Consider the following 18,500-nt stretch of genomic DNA (forward strand, 5'->3'; position numbering starts at 1 on the left):
CTGGGAAGTACGCTAATTCTTCCAAAACTCTCATATATTCTGGAGTGAATGACTATCTCACTCCATTGCTCTGGTGAAGTAAAGTGCGAATGCTCCTTCCTGGGCGCCCAGTGCAAATGTGGCCCTTTGAAACACTCATTCCTGGCCTCCCAAAACACTATCAGGCCAGGTTTATGCAATTTTGCATCTGCAGGCCATTTCCTTGCATTTCTTAATATAAAAATTTCAAGCAAATAGAAAAGTAGAATAAAACAACAAATATCCACATACCTACCATCTTGATTCAACAACAGTTAACATTTTGCCGTATCTGCTTCATATATATTTATCTATTCTTGTTAAATTATTTCCATGTAAATTACATCCTGAAACCCCACCCCCAAATGCTTCAGTATGCATTCCCAAAAAAAGGGACATTTCCTTATATAACGACAATACCATTATGACACTAACAGAATTAACACAGATTGAATAATATGTCTAATGCTCATTCCATATTAAAATCTCTCCAATCACCCACAAAATATCTTTTACAGTTTTCCCAACCAACATTCAATCAAGGATTATGCATTACATATGATTATGTCTCTTAAATCTCTTGTAATCCAAAGCAGTCTCCTTGCCTTGGCCCCTTTTTGAATAGGTAAGGCTAGTTGTACAATGTCCCACATTCTGGATTCATCTGATGTTTTCCTCATGGTTATCAGGTAACTGGTTCCTGTATCCCTTGTCCTCCAAGACGGAAGTTAGACCTCAAAGCTTAATCAGAATCAGGATAAACATTTTTGGCAAGTCTATTTCATAGATAATATGTTTTCGCATTCATTACATTGGAATCCAATGTTGGTGTGTCTCACTGCTAGAGATGTGATGTTTAATTACTGAGATCATCTGGTGACCACAGCTCTCTTCATCGGACGATCTCTCAAGCATCTCTTTCTTTGTAAGGAGTAAATATTCTACATACAGTACTTTGGCACCATGTGAATACCCCTTTCCCCATCCCTTTCAACTAGTGGTTTTAGCATCTGTTGATGATCTTTGAATCAACTGTTTCATGAGAGTGGTGCAAAATGGTGATTTAAAACTTTTTTCCATTCCAAATGATTATTTAGAATTATTATGTAAAGTAGAGCTTTCCCTCATTAACTGGGGCTCTTTGGTTACCTTGAGTTACCATTCCTATTAAAAACAGATCTTTTTTGAGTGTGAGTTTGTGAACTCTTTTTATGTTAAAATTTCAAGCTCCTAGACGGGAGGGAAATATCTCTTTGATTTTCTAGCACAGAAATTAGGAAATGCCTGTGTGTTGGTCTGGCTTAGCCTATAATAAACAGTAACAATGAAAACATCATCACCAGATTTTCTCACTCATAAAGATACCGAGAATTTCCAAAGCACCCTCCCTTTTTCTTATTCTGAATCTATGTCACGATATTTCCTTTTAAATTGAAAACATGAAAATACCCTTACAGGGAGCATATCTGAATCCTAAACTGGAGCAACCAGGTTTCTTAAAAGATTGTGTCTTTTCTTTACCTATTATTCCTCCCGTCCTGAGCTGAGAATCCACTCCAGGGCTGCTTTCCCGGCAATAACAATTACCTATTTCTTTTTTGCATTTGCTTTGTTCTTTATCAGCTTCACCCTGTTGAAATTCATCCCATCAGAGACAGCCACCTGCACAACCACACCCCCTCTCAGGGCCAACATTTATATTCCAGACACAGGGTCAAGGGAACTTTGCAGAGCTCTAGGAAATTATCTTTTACATTTGAAATATTAATAAAAGCTAGTGCTTAAATAGCACTCACCAGGTGGCAGGTACTGTTTCAAGCATTTTTCAGATATTAATTAATTCTCAGAACCTACCTATGAGGTAGGTAATATCTTCATTTAAGATGAGGAAACTGAGGCATAGAGGTCGAGTAGCTTGCCTGAGGTCAAGGCTAGTGAATGGCGGCCCTGCACTTGAACCCGAACAGTGAGACTCTGGAGACTGTGCCGCAGTAACTGGCCTGATACTAGCACAGTAACAGCAGGGAGACCCCAAGTCACATCACGGTGAAATCTCAGAACCCTGAGAACGAACAGAGGATCATAAAAGCTTCCAGAGAGGAAAAACAGGTTGCATCCAATGAATGGAGAGTAAGATTTCTCATCATCAATGTGAGATATTAAAAGAAAATAGAGCAATGCCTTCAAAATTCTGAGGAAAAACAATTTTTTATAACTATTTTATTTATTTATTTTTATTTTTGGCTGCGTTGGGTCCTTGTTGCTGCGCGCGGGCTTTCTCTAGTTGCGGCGAGCAGGGGCTACTCTTCATTGCAGTGCGCAGGCTTCTCATTGCAGTGGCTTCTCTTGTTGCAAAGCATGGGCTCTGAGCACGCGGGCTTCAGCAGTTGTGGCACGTGGGCTCAGTAGTTGCGGCGCGCAGGCTGTAGGGCACGCGGGCTTCAGTAGTTGTGGCACGCGGGCTCAGTAGTTGTAGCTCGTGGGCTCTAGAGTGCAGGCTCAGTAGTTGTGGCGCACGGGCTTAGTTGCTCCATGGCACGTGGGATCTTCCTGGACCAGGGATCGAACCCATGTCCCCTGCATTGGCAGGTGTATTCTTAAGCACTGTGCCACCAGGGAAGTCCAGGAAAAATAATTTCCAGTGTAGAAATCTGTATCTTGATCAAACCATCAATTAAGTGGGAGGACAGAATAAAGACATTTTCAATATGCAGAGCCTAAAAAATATTACCTCCCATGTACCCTTTATTGGGAAAGTACTGGAGGACCAAAGGGAGAGAGAAACCAAACCAAAGGGCCACATGGGCTCCAAGAAACAGAGGGTCTGACACAGAGAGAGAAGGAAACCTCCAGGATGATGCAGGGGGGGCCTAGGGTGCAGAGGACAATCTGCTCATTTTGGAGAAGGTGAGAAGGCTCTGGAAGATGTGCCTCCAAGAAGATAAACTTGACTGAATACCTGGTATGTCTGAGTAAATCCAGAGCTGTTTTAGACAGTTAGCAGAGACCTGGGTCTCAATTAGTGGCAGGAGGAGGTGAGTGAGGGGGGACGAAAGGAGGGGGGTCAGGGAGATACAGAGAAGAGAAACCATTAGACTCACATTTAGGAATTCGGTCCAGCAAGGCTGCCCACCCGCCAAGTGTATTGTCACTGCTGAGTCTCCGATACACAGAAATGAATATGACAAACTCCCTACTTCAATGTAAATAATAGGCAATAACTGGGAGGTTTGGGCCTTGGACTACAGGAACGTTGGTCCTGTAAACTTTAAAAATGAAATAAGACTTGGGAACCTGAAGCTAAAACCAGGAAGGAAGAGAGAATAAGCTGGGGAAATGGCAGTGCTGGGGTGACGAGCAGTTGCCATGTTTCCCCCAAGGCCTTTCCTTGGACCAGCTGCCCCTCCTGAAAGGGCAGGGGCTGCAGAAGGAAGGCTCTTTGGTGGGAGCACTTCTGGTCTCTTCATCCCAGCCAGGGGGACTTCTTATTGAAAGGAAGACTAGATCCCCGAATGCCCTAGGAAAATGCAGGCAGGCAGAGGGAGGTGGGAAAACAATCCCTCACTATAGATGATTGTATTGATCAGCTAATGCCCTAAAGCAAGAGATTTACCTCAAAACTGCTTGTGGGCACAAAATAAGTGCAACTCTCTGACAGCCAGGCCTGATTAATGCACTTTTAATGACATCAATAATAATCTAATCATACAAGGGAGGAAACAAAGGACAAATGGAATGTACCCAGGAATCATTCTTTATGCCAATATATTTATGTGAAAAAATTTAACCTGCGGCAACCAGAAAACACTCCCTTTAGCTGCTACATTTTGATTTTTACACCCAAGTTATTCTGTTCTCACATCTCCTTTATCTTGGTCATTTGGTACTTCCATCACCTCGAAGGTCAAAAGCGACCAAAAAGAGCGACTGTGACACAGTGAGGGCTCACAGACCTCGCAGCCTGGCCACTGGACCGGTGCCCGCTGCTATATACTAGGTGGCAGCGCCCACTGGTCACCTAGACAGCTTGCATGGGCCACGAGGCCTTGCACCTGAGCACCTGGGCTCCCGCGCCAAATCTTCGGGGCCCTTCCTCAGCCCTCGGCCTGTCTCCCCCGTTAAACCGTGTTGTTCCTGGGATAATGATCATTCCAGATTTTACAGAATTTGGCAATCAAACATAATTCTAGTTTGTTCATTCCACAGTGAAAACATTAAGTTCAAACCATCTCAGTGTGACAAGAGAAAAGCAACCTTCAGTTTTGTAGGCAAAGTCTTTGCAGTATGTCCATAACCAACGTGAAGTCAGAGATCGTCGCAATCCTTGAAAAGCAGATTCAGGAATTGTATTCTTTGGTAGATGACAGGGCGTCAATGAATAAAGCACTGAAGTTTACTTTGTCTCCTGCACTGAGCTCTGCGTAAGTTGACTCCTACCTACACTTCCCACTTGGGCCAAACTGCTCTGTCAGCCGTTATCTGAATCTACATTTTGCCATCCTAGTTGAGCATGTACTCAGGTCATTTTCTCTACTTGGAACTTCCAGTTTGTCTACCAAGAGCCAGGTCCTTTTCACAGGTCCAGTTCAAGTGCTCTCTACCCCCTTTTCTTTTAAATATCTTTAATCAGAAATGGCCTCTTCCCGATATAATTTTATTCTACTTATTGTCTGTACCAGCCACATGGCTGGCTGTATCCTCACTTCTTAGTTATTTGCGTTTATATCTCATCCATTGTCCCATCAGATAGCCAGCCTCTAGAGGCCAAGGGTCATGGACCATGTATCTTGGGTTCCCCCTCCTTCCACCATGCAGAGTACTCACAGTAGGTACTCAATAGATACTACTTGAGTGAATGAATAAACTTTCAGTTCAGGGCTACTGGCTTCATGTAAGTGATCTGCTTCCTTAAAGCCCAGTCTTTATTTACGAAGGTAAATCTGCTTTGTTGAAAATTAGCATTTTATAAGCATCATTAGTTCGAATTAACAGAGAAAACAAGCGTCAACTTGGGAATAAAGCATTCTATTTTCATCTTTAGTAAAAAAAAAAAAAAGGAAATGATGATTTAAAGGGATGATTTATTCAACTCACTTGGCTGGGCAGTGCTTTTGAAGATGAGGTGAAAGATGTAGTCTCCATAGGGGGCCTCTCATCTCCAGAGACTGCACTTCTCATTCTGAAGAGTGAGCTCACAAGCAAGAGACAAGGGGATCCAACAGGAGAGCCATCAGTTCAGTCTATGTCCTACTGATGTTAGGGTAAGAGCATCACATATTTATACTAAAGAATGACAATTACTTCGAGTTACTACAATACCAACAAGGAGATATATTCCTATTACTCTTGCCAGAAAATTTATGACCAATAATTGAGAGAAGAAATGGGAATCTTCTTTTTCCAGCAAAATGATGAACTAGATATTCAGAAATCTCTTGTTACAAAGCCACTTTAAAAGCTTGGTGAATTATAGGAAACACTTTTGGTATACACAACAAATGAGTCCACAGGAAGCAGCAAAATTCTCAAGCCCTAAAAATGAAGAGGAAGCCAAAAATCAAGACTGGGCAGCTGAAATTGAAGCTGTGGCTGAGTGTTTGCCTCTTAGTTACAAAAAAAGTTTGGATTTTAAAGTCTACCTGTGGCATAGCACAGAAGGCCTTGGGCCCATTCAAGATGGTAGGTAGAAACAAGGCCCATCACGTAAAACAAAAAACCAGATGGCACATCCTCTATGCAAGGATGGGTTAGAAAAATCTCCCCACTAGCAATGGAAAGAACCAAGGGAATTTGTCTTATACTTTGGGGTGGGAAAAAGTCTTCACTGATAATTCAGAATCCAACCTACCCTCACTGGCATGGATGGATGAAGAAACCCTATGCTAAGAAATTAGCTTACAGTTGTCCAAAGCCTGACACAGTCAGACATAAATTTTCTGTGAAAGGACACGTGTAAGACTCTCACAGATAGAGTTCCCCTCACTAAATGTAAGCTCACCATCCAAAATTCTGAAACATATAACGAACCACCAAGAATGAGAGTCTGCAGAAGAAACTAAGAACAGAATTAAACTCCACCGATACAGACGATAAAATAATTGTGTTTAAGATGTATAAAATGATAAAAGAGGGAATCAAAAATATGAGAGAGACTCGCTTCTGGCCAAGATGGAGTAGCCCATCCTTCTCTAGTCCAACCACTACTACTAAAATTCACTGCATGTAATACAGCATCTAAACGTAGGAAGACACTGGAAAGGAGGAGGACGAGGGGCTAGGGAGCGGGGGACATGCGGAACGACACGGCAGTGTTCTCAGGTTTCTGTTTTGCCTCCCTCAGACCTCCCACACGGGGCGCTGGAGAAGCCCACTGACAAACTGCTAACAGGCACAGACAGAAGCCTCAAGAAAAGCTCATTCTCTCTAACAAAGGACTGGGAAGAGGAGGTCCACCAGGACACAAAGCCTTTTTGATAATACCTGCCCTGCTCCAGCTAAAACGTCAAAGGGAAAACTGCCCCTCACCGAGTGTCTGTGCTGGGAGTCATGGTGGAAGGAGCTTGGTCCAATGCGCTGGTGCCATATTAAAACCCTCAAGAAAAAGAAAAGTCAAATAAATTATGGCCCACTCATACGTGGGATTCTATATGGAATTAGGTAGATTTTCAAAGTTGTCCACAATGTATTAAGTGAAAGAAAAAAACAGGCCATAGAACAAAATAATACGTATCCATGAACGTTCACATTAGTGTTTCTGTGTGTGGGGCGTGGGGTAGTGTCTGTGTGTACAGTTATAGGGGACTGTGCACTTTCAAGCAACACCAAAGCATATAAAATATGATTTTTATAATGAACATGTATTATTTTTCTAAATAGCCAAAATGGTGAAAATGATTTCCCTCTTGGGGGAAAAAGATTACCACAGAAGGATACAAAGGCAACAAATGATAGCAAATAACCAAACCATTTTCACCATTAGGGTATATACAAAGATGATAATACTTATGTCACAGTGGTGAAATTATGAGTAGTTTTTCCCTAATTCTCAAATTTTCTATAAAATGGTTATGTTAATTTTATACTTTTTAAAATTTGGTTTTAGAATTACAGTTCACATGTCAACCTGCACCCTGTTAAGATAAAGTAATGCCACAGTAGGCCAGGCTGAAATCAATTTATGTGTGATGAAACCAAACAAACTGAGAAGGTGTGAATGGGGCAAGGGCAAGGTTACTCCTAGTAACCTCCTGCCCAGGCAGTCCTGTGTCTGCCCTGCTGCACCTACCAAATCCTGCACCACACACTTTTTTCCTGGTTGTGTCAGAATCACCCATCAACCACATATGGAGGATCATGAACTTGATATCATTGCACAGGTTAATAATAAAGCTTTGTATGGAGAGAAGCAACTTCAAACAAAGCAATTTGACCACTGGTAGGCACGGACATACTATTGCTAAAAAACAAAATTCAAATGAGTAAATTTAAAGATCTAATTGGCTTTGTTCAATGATTCAGGAATCCAGGAGCATCCCATCTAGCAAACAGAAAGGAGCTCTGAAGTCACGTACAAAATGGAAGATGTTTTATAGGCAGGAGGAGATGCAACAAGAAAGTTATGGCAAACAGTGGATTGCTTTGGGTAAGGTCACCTTCTTTTGGGGAACAGCAGAGTCTATCCAGTGGATTACCTCACTAGTACTGACCAGGTAATTCCAGACTGACTGGTTAAGATTACATTCCTGGGAGAGATTGAAACTGCTATTAGGTTAAGTATTGAGTCTCGGTTTGATGATGTGGGCTTAGAACAAGTGACTTCATTTGGGGCCTGTTGTCCCTTTTTTAAAATGATAGAAGATTTTAAAAGCCTGAAAGCATGATTGAATGCTATTGCAATGAAAGATGCAATTATCAGATCAGAGTGAGTTCATGCAAACCACCGTTTCCCGAAAGGTTTTCAAATAGAACATTGGTGTTATGAGATACTCCTTAAGGAAGGGATTCTGGGGTCAAATAAATATGGAATGTACTGCTTTCTCATAGCTTTTCTTGGAGAGTCACAACACACAATAGCACCTTAAAGGCACTGAGAAGTCCTGCCAGGGTGGAAATCAGTTTAACTGTAACTCAGTATCTCTGAGTTAAATTAGATCCCACTAGATCCCATTTTTTGGATAATGACCTGTGGGGAACCATTCTTGGAGAAATGTTGCTCTAGAGGGTAATGATAGTCAAGGCACGAGGCCAAAAGGTAGGACCTCAGAGAGCACAGCTTCTCCCTAGAGCCCAGGAGACACATGGAGCTACTGCGGAAAAACCCAGGGTTATGTCTGCTGACCCCTTCAATCACATGTATACACGTCTATAGGAATCTCAAACCAGACAGGAGAGAGCCCATATGGGAAGAAGTCAGTTTACATGGGTACATTCTTGCACCTTCCCAGTGCCAGAATCTCTAGGATCTTATGCTTTCTTTACATATTAAGTTTTTTTTTTTTTAAAATCCAGAGTGTGGTCATACCAGGTGGATGATTTTTAAAAGGGATAGTGAAATGTCTAGCCCTTTTGCAAATAACAAGGAAAAGATGAGTTTCAACACGCTTCACACATACAATTTTTATACCTTCTTTGTACGAACTATCATCAAGTGTAACAAACATCTAAAGATGGCATTTGCCTTAATAGCCCTGTTCAGTATTTTGTTTCCCTCTGGACTCCTAGGCCTAAGCTTGTGAATACTCAACAATCGAGCGGGTCAAATTAGCCCTAACTGTGCTTGTTAAACATTTCTTCCATGGCTATTACTTTAAGTGGTAATATTAAATATGCAACATTCGTTATTCTTCTCATTGCTAATTTACACATCAAATGACACAGATGAGCTGTTATTTCTTGCTTCCTTCTTGTCCTTTGTGATGCTATAGATCAAGGAAGGAGCTCCTTGGAGGAGAAGCACTGAATAAACCAAGATGCTGCACGCCACCTCACTGCTGAGAAGGGAGAAAATGACTAGCCCTTTGAGACAGAATGGATTTATCTAGGGAAAGTGATAAGTTAACAAGCAGTAGATGATAGCCTAGAGCCCTGGAAGATGCTGTAGATAAGAAATACCACTAACCAACCATAACGAATTTCTTTGGGGATTTTACGACTGGGTTTTTACATAGTTTGGTATAATTTAGTTATTTCCCCAACAAGCAAAGATTGCTTGAATCAGGTATGTTTATTCCCTCATCTAAGACCCTGAAGCCAAAATAAAGGTCTGTCCCAATATTCTTGATAAAAATATACTATTTCCTAATTTAAGGACTTGGACAATATGTAGCAAAATACTTAAAAAAAAATCTATGCCCTTTCATACAGCAATCCTACTTCCAGAAATCTGTACTCAAGAAATAACTAGATTTTGGTCAAAGATTTTTATTCAAGGAAGTTCATTTCAGTGTTATTTATAATAGAGAAAGTTGGGAGCATCCTTTATGTTCAACAGGAAAGGAATGATTAACTAAATTGTGGTATAGTCACATGTGGGAATTTTGGGCAGCCATTACAAAATCCAATTTTCAAGGATTATTTAATGACGTTGGAAATGTTCTTACTATAATGTTAAGTAATGAAAGCAGGACACTGGTGGGAATACAAAATGTACAACCTCTATGGAGGGAAATTTGGCAATTTCTACTATAATTTCATGCACATTAACCCTTTGACCCAGCAATTCTACTTCCAGGAACCTTCCCCAAAGATACACTGGCAAACATGCAAAGTGATATATGCACACCATTACTCATTGCAACATTATTTATAAGAGCAAAAGACTAGCAACAGCCCAAATGCCCATCAGTAGGTGATTGGGGTAGATTATCATATGAACAAGATGGAATACACGCAGCTACAAAGGGAAGGAGGGAGAACTTTCTGTACTTATTTGGAAAGATCTCCAGCACATTTTGTTATGGAAAAAATAAAAATACAGAACAATTTCTATAATATGCCACCTTTTGTGTAAGTAAACCAAGTTCAGTTATTTTATGGAGTTCTTAAAAAAAACTTGAGAGTTTGTGGAGGATGTGACAGTTTGTCTCTAAATAATGTCTGTCATTTCTTCCATTAGTCCAGTAAGCCTCAGCCGGGGATGATTTTGCCCCCCTCCCTGGGGAACATCTGGCAATGTCTGGAGACCTATTTTGGCAGTCACAACTGGGGGTGATGCTACCAGCATCCAGCGGGGAGAGACCAGGGATGCTGCTCAGCATGGTACAGTGCACAGGAGGCCCCACAGCAAAGAATTCTCTGGCCCCAAATGTCAAGAGTGCTGAAGATGAGAAATCCAGAATTAGCTCTTCCATCTTAGTTATGCCAGGTCTGTACCATTTTCTTCATCAAAATGTTACTGTTATGATAGGTTTGGTATTATTACTGAAAATTCTGTTACAGACACAAATATAAAATATATCTACATATTAGGATAAAGTGAATAGCAATTATATTAATGTTGTTAAGAACTAAAATTTTCACACTTAGAGAAAAGACACAAATATAAAATCAAATAATTTAACTAAAAACCTTGTAATCTTAAATTTGAGTGGTAAATATTAGTATGAACTCATCCTTTGCCTCTTTTTAAAACTAGGTGTGTATTTCCTAGCTCTGCCCAATCAAAAGGCCAAGAAGCTATGATAATCCAGTAGCAAGGAACACCCATCACTGTGAGACTGTGATCTCTCAATAGTATTTCCCATTAAAGGGAACCAGGGCTCTGTGAATCAATGGCTGATTCCAGGTCTGGAGCAGAATATTCAAATTGAGCCTGGGTCATCTTGTGCAAATGACAAAGAAGCTTGGCCCTGCCACACCTAACAGGAGGGGAGGCTAAGAAATAGAATCCAAAAGTTGGGGTTCTATTATGAAAGTAGAAGGATGAAGTAAATATTGGGAGGCAGTTATCAATCTCTGCCACAGCAGCATGGGGGCTGACAATCAGTCTCTGGATCTGTGCTGTCCAGTACAGTAGCTACCAACCACATGTGGCTACTGGGCACTTGAAACAAGCCTAGTCCAAACTGAAGTATGCCCTAAGTATAAAGTATACACTGGATTTCAAAGATTTAGTATGAAAAAAAGAATGTAAAATATCACAATAATTTTTATATTAATTATATATGGAAATGATAGTATTTTAGATATACTGGGTTAAATAAAATATGTTACCAAAATTGCATTTTATCTGTTTCGTTTGATAATTTTTAATGTGGCTACTAGAAATTTTTTAAGTATGTATGCCTCACATTATATTTCTATTAGACAGTACTGCTCTAGAAAAACCAGTTACAGGGGCTTCTGAAAGGCTCGGAGCTTGGGAAATGGGACAGACATGGGAAGTTTAGCAAAGGCATGAAGAGAGAAAGAGGAACAAAAAATTCAGAGAGGGAGGGAGGGAGGGAAGACAGACTAGTGGCCACAGAACAGAAGAAAATATCTACAAATCTGATAGAGGACGAAACAAATCTTACAACTCAATAACTTAAAAACGGACAAAGGATTTGAAAAGACATTTCACCAAAGAAGATATGCAATTGGCCAATAAGTACATGAAAAGATGCTCAATATCACTAGTCATCATGGTAATGTAAATCAAAGAGAGGAGATACCACTGCTCATCCACTAGGATGACTATAATCAAAACGACAGAGACTATCAAGTGTTGATGAGGATGTGATGAAATTGGAACCTTCATCCATGGCTAGTAAGAATGTAAAATGGTGCAGCCACTTTGGAAAACAGATTGGTCACTCCTCAATTAAACATAGAGTTACCATAATAATTCCACTCATAGGTGTAAAAATAGGCAAATCTATAGAAACAGAAAATAGATTAGTGGTTGCTTAGTGCTTGGGGTAGGAGATGGGGATGACTGCTAATGGGTACAGGGTTTCTTTTCAGGGTAAAGAAAAATGTTCTAAAATTGATTGCGGTGACGGTTATATAATCATATAAATATAAATATAGCTAAAACCATTGAATTGTACATATTAAATGGTGAATTGTATGGTATGTGAGCGATATCTCAATAAAGCTGTAAAAAAAAAACTAATGATGTTATACCAAACAAGTCATGAGATCATAGTGAGAGAGAGAGAGGGAGGGAGGGAGACTGACTCACTGGTTACCACTGGAGGTTGCTAGGGCACAACTCATGACTCTAAAAATCAAAGAGAACGAATGCTGATTTTCAAGTATGAACTACATTTCAGGGTAACCAAATAACCCTATTGGATGGGGGAAAGTTCTATGGTAGAGAATAATTCCAGCTATCAATCAGAAGGAATGATAGAATCACACCTCTAGTGAAATAAGTGATTCAGGCAAAGATCATCAATGGATGCTACAACCATTGATGGGAACTATAGAGCAGAGGAACCTGGCTGACACACCTGAACCCACTGATCAATCTTGGTACCACCACAGGTGGGACAACAGGGCACTACATACTTCTGCATGCGATGCAATGTGATGTACTCAGCATCACGTGTGAAGTATGTCGCCAAAAAATTATATTGATCCTGAATCAAATCTAATCAATCTAACTTTTAGTCTAGAGTAATTATAAGGGTAAGAAGAACTAGCTAAATATTACCGTGAGCATACCATGAGCCACATCCAGAAAGTTTAGACTCTGCAGAACAACCTCCCTAGCAATCAAGTCAATAGCAAGTGGGGGAAAAAAAAGAGGGAGTCTGTTCTAGATTAAAAGATACTTAAGAGAACAACAAATTACAAAATGCAAATCTTGTTTGGTTACCAGTTCAGTAAACCAATTGTAAAAAGACATTTTTGGAACAATATGGGAAATCTGAATATAAACTGGGTATTAGAGGATACTGAGCAATTACTGTTAATTTTGTTGGGGTTGATAATGACACTGTGATAATGTAAGAAAATGTCCTTATTTTTTTTAAAGATATATGCTGAAGTATATATATGTGAGAAATAACATGAGAATCTAGGATACAGTTTAAAATATTGTGGCAAAACAAGAGAGGAGGCAGCAATAGATTAAATCAATTGGGCAAGATGCTAGTTATGGAAACTAGGAAATGGTGGGTTCATTGTGCTCTTTTCTCTTTAGTGTTTGTCTAGAATTTTTCATCATAAAAAGTTTTTTTTTTAAACCCAGTGATGTTCAAGAATGGGTAGGACTTACCGGTTCCCAGATATGCTGAAAGGATGCAATCTGTGATGTCTAGGAATCCGAGCTCAAAAGCACATATGTATTTGCCATTTGACATGATGAGAGGCAATTCTTTCAGGAAAACCCTTCTAGGCTTCTTTATTTTTGATTGCTTACTAGCTGTTTGTTTTTCCTCTCTGAACCATTTAGTGAGGTTTACCAAAAACTGATCACCTTAGGGAAACTGCGGCAGCACTATAAGCTCCTCAGCCAAGTCCTAGGTTTCGCTGGGAGGTAAGGACTCTCTATTCCTCCCTGGGGGGCACAGCCCTTCCCGGAGCCGTGCACGAAGCTGTCCAGTTTTCACCCACCCTCCTCAGCTGACTCTCACAGTCCCCCTGGGTCATAAGTAAAGAGGTTATGATCAGCCCTGTTTCAAACAGGTGAAGGAATGGAGATTCTTTCTCTAAAGGATTTCACAGCCACATTTAAATGATGGTTCTCTGTTTGGATTCAACTTTAACATTGTGTGTAAACACCCCTCTCTTCACAATGTAAAATGCTGATCACCTTAGCACATTAGAAAAGTCTCATAACTTTGAGAAGAGTTGAAGCTGGGTTGAAATTATGAATAAAGTTAAAATGACAGACTACACATGAACGTCATCATCCCTTGCCAGTGACTTCTTCGGGAGCCTAGATGAGCAGCATGCACGAGCAGAAGGGTGTCTCTTTTCACCTTGGAATGTAGAAACAGAAATGGACGCGGTAGGGGGAAGGGGAAGAGCATCACGAGTCCCAGCTCTGCTGCAAATAGGATGTTGACTTTGGGTGGACTGACCTCCCTTGACCTTGGTACCCCCTCTGCAAATGGCAAGAGCAGCATTTCCTTATCTGTCTCCTGTCTCATCTGCAGCTCAAAAGAAACAAGGTATGTGAAAATATTCTTGGAACTATAAAGGGATTATAATTATTTTTTAAAATATTCTCTCCAAGTAGATATTATTTTTCTCTAGTCAACATCTCGTATTTCCCAATTCTGCTTCTAGAATTGGTCTTAAACCACTCTGGGATACAGTCTGAATAACAGACTCTGAGAGTAGATTATATTTTCAATTAGATATTATTTAGCTTCCTATTTACTGCGCAACATTAAGGTAAAGATTTTCCTCCTAACTTAAAGGTTAATTTTAACACTGTTAAAATCCAAACATATTATTTCTGGAATATTCTTTGAGTCCTGCAGATTTTAGCATTTTACAGTTCTCTGCCAAACCCCTGCTTAAACACAGTTAATAATTTGGCTTTAAACTCAGAATGTCCATTTTAAATATTGTCAGTGGTAGCCCTGACCTGTGTTCCTTCTGTTCAGGCAGATTCTTTCACGGTACAAGTAGCAAGGATTGAGGACTTGACTAGGAAAGCCTTCAGCTTAATCTTCCGGGGCTGGAACCAAACAAGAGGACTTTTCCTGAAGTGCTCAGTATAATATTTTCATCTGTACTCAGTGGCTCATGAAAATGTATTCAGAATGTACTCTCTAGATCTCTTACCACGGCAGGTTGGAGGCTGCTAAGACAAACACGAGATCCTCGGAGCGAGCCAGCCCATCCATCTGCACCAGTAACTCTGTCTTCATCCGCAGGCTTCCTTCGTGCTCTCCCCTAGAGAAAGACGAGGAGGTGAGATGCTCCCAAGAGGCAGAGTCTTTGCTTCCATGACCAGAGTGACACTCATAGCAAGGACTCAGTGACAGCAGACCAGGTTCCCTTCTGACAACTAACCCCTTCCCTGCCGCATTCTCAGGAGCTACTCATCCCAGGGTTGGAGAAAACAAGCAATTGGTACTACTTTCAAACAGTAACAGAGAGGAAGTAAATGAATATAATGATGATATTGAAAAGAAAACCAAAGGTTGGCAATGAACCAGAAAATAACCGAAGGGGAGACAGTGGCACTAGTAGATTAAAAAAGGCAGCCCGGCTGTGTCGAACTGCCGTATCATTTACCCTTTTAAAAAATGGCTTCATTGAGAATAATCCTTTTCATTTATATAGCAGGCATGAAAGTATTTTACACACACTATTTCTTTTAGTATAATGTATGGATATAAACTGTCCAAGAAGAGATGAACTACAACACAGTGTTTCATTCTCTTCTAATAAGAGACAAGATAATGACATGGAAACTAGGCTTTCCTTGCACAGCAGATTACAGGCAGTTTTCTGTGCAAATTCATCCTCCGATTTTCCCACCACCCCCACTGCTGAGACCCTCCCGCCAAGAAAGAGCTCACTACACCATAGGACGTGCACAATCGAAATTGGCTCAAAGTCCTGACCAGCTCTGGCAGGCTCTCATGTGGATCAAGTTAAAAGGACAAAAAAGTGCCTTTCTAGCACAACACGACATTCAGCTTCTCATCTCTGCCTGTATATGGTGGCAGCCCAAATTAGGCTTATGGGTTTTTTAGGAACTGTGCCCCTTTCTATCTAAGAGGAAATATAAATATAAATATCGTTATATATTTATCTAGCATTTACACATAATTACTATTCTTTTAACATAATATGACCCCCAAAGTCTTCAGAGCACCTGCCCTTATTCCCTTATCCTTTGAAGACTCTCGTTTTAGTGTTTAACTTCCAGACAAGGAAACTGACACGCTCAAGGCTGGTAGATGAAGAGTTTCCAAAGTAGCTCAATCAAAGCTGTGGAGGGCCCTGGGGATGGAGATGGGCAGAGTGCATGTAAGGGCGAGTGTCACTGCAGTAAGGCAGGCCAGGAGCACAGGGCTTTGCAGAGGAAGTGACCACTAGGGCGGCCTGGTGGGTTCCCAGCCAGGCCCCCGTGCAGTTGCCTGTTCCCACCAGGCCCCCTTTGGAGAGGCAGAGCGCCCAGCCTGGGGCTGACTAGCACCCATGAAGCCATAGAAACAGTTGCATTTCAATCAATGACATGAATCCATGCATCTTGGGTGCACCTTGATGGTTGTTTTTCTCTGCTGGGAAAATGGTTTTTAATAAGTAAAATTTCATAAATTATATTCTAGTTATACTTCCAACAAGATAATTGTTTACTTTTTATTAATATTAGTTCCGCCTTGATGATAGACCATTAGAGGCCATCAATAAATGCAGCTGTGTTGAGTTTTCCCTGAGAGCTGTTTTTTCAAACCAGGGATACCAAGTTTAGTAAAAAGTTTCAAAGAAAAACACCTCTGATGAAGACAGAAAGGTGTTCTTAAAACACACACACACACACACACACACACAACCTCATTACAGTCTGAGATGTGTTCTGCCTGCTGGGGACATTAGTGGACACTTAATCTTTAGAGATGACATATGTGACATATTTAAAATCGGTCCGGCTGAGCCACAGTCTGGTGTCACAGAGAAGTGGCGGCTTCCCTGGCCTCACACGCCTTGTCAAGGGCTGCCTCTCAGGGCTTAGCCCTTGGCAGCCCCTCTGGCTCCAGGGGAGGTGTTCACAGGCGGCTATTTTGAGCCAGCAGGATGGTTATGGCAGCCTGGGATCAGGGGCTGGGTGATCTTCAGGCCTGAAATCCACTCTGTGGGGAAGGGGGAAGGGAGGATGACATTTCCTCCGGTTATAAAAACTACTTAAATCAGCTATTCAGTTAACGGGATCTAATTTAAAGACCTTTCCGTGTGTCTGCAGAAAATCTGTGGGCTTATTAATAGGCTCATTCTGCTGGTAAATGTCGATGGGCTTCCGACCATCAAACACACTTACAAGAGGGGAGAAGTGATGACAAAAAAAACCCTGTCTGTTACCCAGGAGCCGTGCCTCTCTGACTCATCACTGACTCCAGCTCGTCCAGGAAGATGGTGGAGGGGGCGTGATAGCGGGCAAGTTCAAATAACACCTGGGTGGGAGAAAAGCAACCACTTGTTCAAATTCATATACTGAAAGTTCTCAGATGCTCCCAGAGATTAAAAGCTTAGGATAGCTGTAATATTAAGCATTTATGCTTCACTTTGTTATTTCACAATAACTTTATAATCGTTACAGTTACTTCTCCCTAGCGCTACCCCATGGTCCAATTATTTCCATTTATCACTTGGTAAAATTAGAGCCAGAGAGAATAAGTGGTTAGCTCAAGGTTATTAATCATAGGATTTCCCTGGTGGCACAGTGCTTAAGAATCTGCCTGCCAATGCAGGGGGACACGGGTTCGATCCCTGGTCCGGGAAGATCCCACATGCCGTGGAGCAACTAAGCCCGTGCGCCACAACTACTGAGTCTGCGCTCTAGAGCCTGTGAGCCACAACTACTGAAGCCCGCGCGCCTAGAGCCCGTGCTCCGCCACAAGCAAAGCTACCGCAATGAGAAGCCCACGCACTGCAATGAAGAGTAGCCCCCGCTCGCCACAGCTAGAGAAAGCTCACGCGCAGCAACGAAGACCCAATGCAGCCAAAAATAAATAAATTTATTTTTTAAAAGTTACTAATCATAAATGGGAGAGCTTAAGATAAAACTCAGTTCCTGAGCTTTGTTAGCTTGTTAGCTAATTTGTTAGTTAACCCTTGAGACCCCCTGCCAATAACATGTTCCACATGGACACAAAAGCCTTGGAATACATAAAATAAGTTACTAATTTTTTTCCCTTACCACTTAGAGACAATAAGAAGGTTATTCTCAGAAGGAAGAATTGCAGAGAAAGGATAGAGTTCCAGTCATGGGCAACAAGGCTGAAGAATTTTGCCCTTTCTGCTCCCCAAATTACTCCAAGGGGTGCCCAACACTGCTGTTTGGTAGGCTCAGATACTTGAAGGCAATTCCCAATTGAATAAAATGTTCCATTCCAGAATAAAATATTATAGACTGAATAAGAACAGGAAAGCAACCAGCAAAAGAACAGCCATAAAAACAAAATCGAGAGCTCTAAAGGGAGATGTGGTGGTGATGAAAAGAGTATAAAAAACTCTACCTTTTTTAAAAAAACCCTGAAACTAATCTCTTGAGCACCATATACAATTCTTCCCTGGTTGATCAGAGAAAGCATTAGAGATTTAGAAAAGAATAGATGTTCTTTAATAGGCATAGGAGATTTATCCTCTGTGTCACTTAGCACTAGCAAAGCATCACAGAATAAATAAGAGGGGAAGGGCTCAGAAAAGGCCAGATTGTGGTTTTCATAGTAGTAGCAGGTCGTCCCTTACAGGCCTCCCTGTCACTGAATGGGAAACTCCTCACCTTCACCGCTGCTTGTGTGTGTGTGGTCCCTCCATGCTCATGCGCAAGTGTTTTCCTTTCACAGAATCCTATTTCATTCAGCCAAGAC

At 41.1% G+C, this 18,500-nt stretch overlaps 1 protein-coding gene across 2 annotated transcripts in view; it reads right to left on the minus strand.

Annotated features, from left to right (window-relative positions):
- KATNAL2 (katanin catalytic subunit A1 like 2) overlaps positions 1-18,500 on the minus strand; it is a 103,845-nt gene that overhangs the window by 2,254 nt on the left and 83,091 nt on the right. For both annotated transcript variants that reach the window (XM_061169519.1, XM_061169520.1), the window contains 2 exons: positions 16,990-17,081; positions 14,743-14,853 (listed from right to left, as the gene is read on the minus strand). In XM_061169519.1, the coding sequence (XP_061025502.1) occupies positions 14,743-14,853; positions 16,990-17,081 (203 nt within the window). The remainder of the gene's footprint in view (positions 1-14,742; positions 14,854-16,989; positions 17,082-18,500) is intronic.

This window comes from Eubalaena glacialis, chromosome 15 (assembly GCF_028564815.1).
Source record: "Eubalaena glacialis isolate mEubGla1 chromosome 15, mEubGla1.1.hap2.+ XY, whole genome shotgun sequence".
In the NCBI taxonomy this organism is placed as follows: Eukaryota; Metazoa; Chordata; class Mammalia; order Artiodactyla; family Balaenidae; genus Eubalaena; species Eubalaena glacialis.